This window comes from Chrysochloris asiatica, unplaced genomic scaffold (assembly GCF_000296735.1).
Source record: "Chrysochloris asiatica unplaced genomic scaffold, ChrAsi1.0 scaffold00105, whole genome shotgun sequence".
Classification (NCBI taxonomy): domain Eukaryota; kingdom Metazoa; phylum Chordata; class Mammalia; order Afrosoricida; family Chrysochloridae; genus Chrysochloris; species Chrysochloris asiatica.
The window spans coordinates 1,826,573-1,832,884 of record NW_006408623.1 but is presented as its reverse complement, the minus strand read 5'-3'; the positions used below and the strand labels follow the sequence as shown (position 1 = coordinate 1,832,884).

At 43.2% G+C, this 6,312-nt stretch overlaps 1 protein-coding gene across 1 annotated transcript in view; it reads right to left on the bottom strand.

Moving 5' to 3' along the window:
• Positions 1–448, bottom strand: part of LHPP (phospholysine phosphohistidine inorganic pyrophosphate phosphatase) — a 144,870-nt gene extending 144,422 nt beyond the window's left edge. The window contains exon 1 of the mRNA XM_006867467.1: positions 324–448. Coding sequence (XP_006867529.1) covers positions 324–448 — 125 coding nt within the window. The remainder of the gene's footprint in view (positions 1–323) is intronic.
• Between the last annotated feature and the right edge of the window lie 5,864 nt (positions 449–6,312).

Sequence of the window (6,312 nt, the reverse complement as noted above, 5' to 3'; positions counted from 1 at the left end):
CAGCTTGAACCTCTGGAAGTTCTCTGTCAATGTATGATTGTAGCCGTTTCTGTATTACCTTTAGCAAAACTTTACTCGCTGGAGATATCAAAGAGATTGTCCGATGATATCTGCATTCTGTTGGGTCACCTCTCTTTGGAATGGGCACAAATATGGATCTCTTCCAATCGGTCCGCCAGATAGTTGTCTTCCAAATTTCTTGGCAGAGATGAGTGAGTACTTCCTGTGCCGCCTCACTTTCTTGAAAGTGAGCCCACTGTAGCGACAGCCCAAAGCAGCTGATAGTACTGAGCGCGCGCAGCGGGTCTCCGGCGACCACTTACCTCGCCACTGCCTCCACGGAGCCGGGAATGGGTCTGCCGCCGCCCGCGTCACCATCGCACAGAACGCCCGAGATGTCGAGCAGCACACCGCGTATGCCGGCCAGTCGCTCGCTCCACGCGGCCATCGCTTGTCGCGCGTTTCAGACTTTGCACCCTTGCCTTCAACCGAAGGCTTCAGTCGCGCTCGCGGCGCAGGGGAGCCTGGGAAGTGTAGTTCTGCAGGACGGGGCGGGGCCGGGCGCCGCGGATTCCGGCCTCTCACCCCGGGGTCACGCTCCGGGGAATGGAGTTCTTTATGAAACTGCCTTCTCCTCAAGATATCAGTGGACAAAGCGCATGGAAAACAGAAACCCATCCCCTGGGAAATAAACCTCCCTAAAAATCAGAGCAAGACAAATTGAGACAAGGAGGCCCTTGTAAAAGAAAAATTAAAGAGAGCAGGCAATATCGTCACCAATGGTTTGAGCTGCTTGCTGTCCACTTCCTTTGGTACCCGAGTTGCTGTTGTTAAGTACCGTCGAGTCGGTTCCGACCCATAGCGACCCTGTATAGGGTTTCCAAGGAGCAGCTGATGAGCTTGAACCACGGACCTTGCAGTTCAAACGGCTTTGAGTAGGACAGCCTAAAAGCTAGCGAAATAGTGGTTCCCTTTGACCTGGCAATGTCGTACCTGGGAAACAAGGCTAAGAAAATTCCTTCAAGGGGATGACTGCAAAAAGCTGGGAGAAAAGCAAATGTTCAAGGGTGCAAGGGCTCAAGTTATAACAGTTACTCAATGAAATATGATATCAAATAATGACTAGGCTTTATATCAAAGAATAGCCTTGTTTCCTCAGTGTACTAGCTTGACAGGGATGAGAAATTGAGAGACTGGCTATCAAAAATGGGGGTGGGGGGCGGGGGGCGGTTGTACAAAGACATGAAGTGGCTAGCTTACAAGCTTTCATGAGTGTGATTAGTTGGAGAATGAGGAGTGAGAAAAAAGAGGACAGAGAGCAGACTGGAAAGAAAACAAGATCCTTCAATATGCTATCTACAAAAGACACCTTGAAAAGATGAAGCCAGCCTAAATACCCATCAACAGAAGAATGGCTAAACAAACTTTGGTATGTGCACACAATGAAATACTACAAAACACTGAAGAATAATGATGAATCTGTGAAACACTTCACAATGGGCTTGAACCTGGAGGACATTATACTGAGTGAAATCAGTTAATCACAAAAGGACAAATATTGTATGAGACCAATAAAGAAATATGAGGCACTTTGCTTCTCTGGTAGCGTAGTGGTTACGAATCGGGCTGTGAACCGCAAGGTCAACAGTTCGAAACTACCAGCTGTTCCACGGGAGAAAGATGAGGCTTTCTGCTCCCGTCAAGTTTTACAGCCTCGGAAACCCTGTACAGGGTCGCTGTGAGTCGGTTCAGACTCCATGGCACATAACAACAACAGCTTCCATAAAGATTAATCCTATACAGTGTCTCAATGAGTCAGAACAAACTCCGTGGCAGTGGGTTTGCTAGTTTTTGTAGACCTAACGCAGGCCTCCTGATGTGGCACTGTAGGATCAGCACTGGGCTTCGAAATACAAGGTCAGAAGTTCAAACCCACCAGCTGCTCCTTGGAAACCCTATATAGGGCAGCTATGAGTCGGAACCAACTCGATGGCACTTAACAACAACAATAACAAACTTCACCCAGGAACTCTGGTAGTTCTGTAGGATAAGAAATTGATAGCTAACCACAAGGCACCCAGTTCAAATCCACCAGCCACTCTGCAGGAGAAAGAGGAGTCTCCCATAAAGATTTAAACCCTCCTTGGAATCTCTATACAGGGTTAATATGAGTTGGATCCGACTCAACTGCATTAAACAGTCTTAACCCAACTCACACACACACAAAAAAAATTAAAAGACTAGGTAAACAACATGAGAAATGCACATGTGGGAACATGATATGAAAAAGTAGAGTACAAAATTCTATGTGGTGTAGGACTGCTGGTGACCACACTGGTCAGCTGGTGAGTGGAAGAGGGGGAAAGGCAGAAATGAAGAAATGGGCTGAGTTCAACCCCGGTCCATAGACTCCCGTTGACCTGGAGATGAGAAAGAGAAGAGGAAGGGCTGGTTGGTCTAAAGTGTGGTGAGATCTGGGGACACCTGAGTCCATGGACAAGGACAGGATTTCCAAGGAGCAGCTGGTGAGCTTGAACTGCCAAACTTGCAGTTCAAACTTTGTAGTCTGGCACATTAATCCACAGTGCCACACCAGGACTCCTGGAACTTGTTGGTGTTATGTGTTGTGGAGTCGGTTCTGACTCATAGCGACCCTGTACGGGGTTTTCAAGGTTGTAAATCTTTATGGAAGCAGAAAACCTCATCTTTCTCCTGTGGAACAGCTGGTAGTTTCAAACTGCTGACCTTGCAGTTCGCAGCCCAATTCATAGCCACTACGCTACCAGAGCTCTTTGGAACTTGATGTTGTTGTTGTGTGCCGTGGAGTTGGTTCCGATTCATAGCGAACCTGTACAGGGTTTCCGAGGCTGTAAATCTTAACGGGTGCAGAACGCCTTATCTTTCTCCTGCGGAGCAGCTGGTAGTTTCGAATTGCTGACCTTGCGGCTTGCAGCTCGATTCATAACCACTACGCTACCAGAGCTCCTTTGGAACTTGACTAGAGGAAGATTTTTAAAAATTGCTATACTTTGATGAACTTAACCTATACTTATGGATGTAGTAGCTCAAAAGGCCAATTGTGACGGAAGGAGTCTTCACATCAAGTATCAATCCTATCCCCTCTGTATACAGGGTAGATAGGGACGGGCAACTTAGATATTGGCTACCTAAAATGGGGGGGGAGGGGTAATAAAGGCACAAAGTGACTGGCTTGCAAGTTTTCAAGAGGGAGTTTAGTTTCAGAGTGGGCGGGCGAATGTAGAATCCCCACTGAATAGTTCTCATCTTGTCTAGACCGGTCTGGTGAAAAGAGATGAGGATAAGATTCTTAAGATTCAATAGTGAGTAATTGTTATTATGACTAATTGTGACTGTCACAACAGTAAAGGGAGAAGTTCTGTAACAAAAAGGGGTAAGTAGTTAATCTTACAGTCCAGGAACAGAGGACCCTAAGACCATTAAGGGAGAAGAGCATGAGCAAGAATGTAGGACCCTATCCAGAGAAGCAGCAACACCAGAGATGGAGGCAGAGATGAGGACATGGAGAGAGGGAGCAGCTGAGGACTCCGGACTCATGGAAAGAGAAAGGCTGTGTGCTTGAGGCCAGGAGGCAGGCTTGCAGAATGTGCCATTTGGTTGTTTAAATGAGTATATATTCCTGAGTATTTTTGTGTACATCCAAAAAACAAAACAGAAGGACTAGAAGCAAACACTAATGAATGATGATGCACAGAGGGGACTGAAATCATTGCAATGAAACGATGAGTGTAAAACCAGTATTCTCCCATGTAAGTTATCATTCAATTCATAATAAAAACTTTAAAAAAAAAAAAAGGTAATCAGAAAAAGCAAAAAAAATTGTATGTGGACAACAGACCCACAAAAAGAGAATGCTAGAACCAGGAAGACAATGGGACTATCAATCGGTGATAAGCCAGTGAGATTTGGGATGAATGAAATTCGGTTGAATGTTATATTATTTTTCAAACTTTATTGTGAATGGAGTAAAGGTTTACAGAACAGATCACTGGTTCCACATTCACTAAATCATATACTTTGTGTCATTACAATGATTGCAATCCCTTCTGTGTACCATCAGTTCACAGTGTTTACCTCGATTCACTTGAACCTTTGCATACCTCCCTGTGTCTTCTACCTTCATCTTTCCTGTGCCAACCTTTCTCTTGTATAATGTTATATTATTTTTTCATATAAATGGTTTTTATAAAATTTCTATGTTATATAATTATGCTGTATAATGTTAGTTTTGCAATAAATAAAAATTGATAGAAGGGAGGAACTTCCTTGATGGCCTCTCCAATATGTTCAAGTATATACATTGAAATGAGAAAATTTTACTTCTGGCCTGACTTAGGTTTGAAATATCAAAAGAAGAGAACTGTATTACACTGATCCTTGGTTCCAGGCTCTTGATTCACAGATGTTGTTGTTGTTGTTGTTGTTGTTGTTGTTGTTAGGTGCCATCAAGTTGGTTTTGACTCATGGAAACCCGATGTACAACAGAAAACACTGCCTGGTACTGTTGTTGTTGTTGTTGTTATGTGCCGTGGAGCCGGTTCCAACTCACAGGGATCCTGTAGAGGGTTTCCGAGGCTATAAATCTTTACAGGTGTAGAAAGCCTCATCTTTTTCCCGTGGAACAGCTGGTAGTTTCAAACTGCTGACCCTGAGATTAGCAGCCCGATTCATAAACACTACGCTACCAGGAGTCCCTGCCTGGTACTGTGCCAGGCTCATAATTGTTGCTATGTTTGAGCTCATGGCTGCCGTTGTGGCGATTCATCTCATTTAGTGTCTTTCTCTTTTTCAGCGAACCTCCACTTTACCAAGCACCATGGCCTTCACCAGAGACTGGTATGCAAACACAAGAGACAAAGTCTCATCATCCTTGTTTCCAGGAGCATTTTGGCCGTTCTTCTTTCAAGACAGATCTGTTTGTTTTCTAACCGTCCATGGCACTTCCAATATTCTTCAACACCATAATTCAAATGCATCCCTTCTCTGGTCTGCCTTATTCATTGTCCAACTTTCACACGTATGTCTTCATTGTCAAAGTGGAAACTTTACTCTTGAAAACTTTAAAGAGGTCTTTTGCAACAGATTTGCCAATGCAATACATCATGTGATTTCTTGACTGCTGCATCCATGAGCACTGATTGTGGATCCAAGCAAAATGAAGTCTTTGACAACCTCAATCTTTTCTCCTTTATCAAGATGTTGCTTATTGGTCTGGTTGCAAGGATTTTGAGTTTCTTTGCATTGAGGTGCAATCCATACTTAAGGCTATAGTGTTTGATCATCAGTATTTCAAGTCCTTTTCACTTTCAGCAAGCAATGTTGTATCATCTGCATATTACAGGTTGCTAATGAGTTTTCTGGAGTCCTGGTGTGTCAGACTGCAAAGTCATTTGAGCTGCAAACTTTCGGTGGTTCAAGCTCACCAGCTGCTCCTTGGAAACCCTATACAGGGTTGCTATGGGTTAGAATTGACTCGATGGCACTTAACAACAACAACAACGAGTCTTCCTCCAATCCTGATGCTATGTTCTCCTTTGTATTATCCACCTTTTCAGCTTTTGTGCTCAATATGCAGATTGAATAAGTATGGTGAAAATATACAACCTAGACACCTTTCCTGATTTTAAATCACTCAGCATCCTCTTGTCCTGAACTAATAACTGATTACCTTTTGGTCAATGTACAGGTCTTCAAAATGCTACCCATAGTTTATGGTCCACACAGTCTAATACCTTTGCATAGTCAACACATTACAAGAAATGTCTTTCTAATATTCTCGGCCTTCAGCCAAGATTCATCTAATGTTAGCAATGACATCCTTTCATTCCACATCCTCTTCTAAATTTGGCTTGAATTTCTGGCAGCTCTGTGTCAATCAACATTTTGTTGCAACCATGTTTTAATGACCTGCAGGAAATTTTACTTGCATGTGATATTAATGACATTGTTTGATAACTTTCTCATTCTGTTGGGAATGGGTACAAATATGGATCTCCTCCAATTGGTTGGACAGGTAGCTGTCTTCGAAACTCCTTGGCATAACCAAGTGAGCACTTATAGTGGGGCATCAGTTTATTTCATAGCTAGGATGCAGAATTCATCAATGTTAGAACTTTAACCAGTTAACGAACTGTGTGTGTCCTGTTAATATGTTTACTGAAGGAACTGTTTATTGATTATACAGGACAAATATAAATTTAGTATCTGATTCTTAAAGATAAACAATCTGGTTGGAAGATAAAAACAGTTGTTTTTGTTGTTAGGTGCCATCGA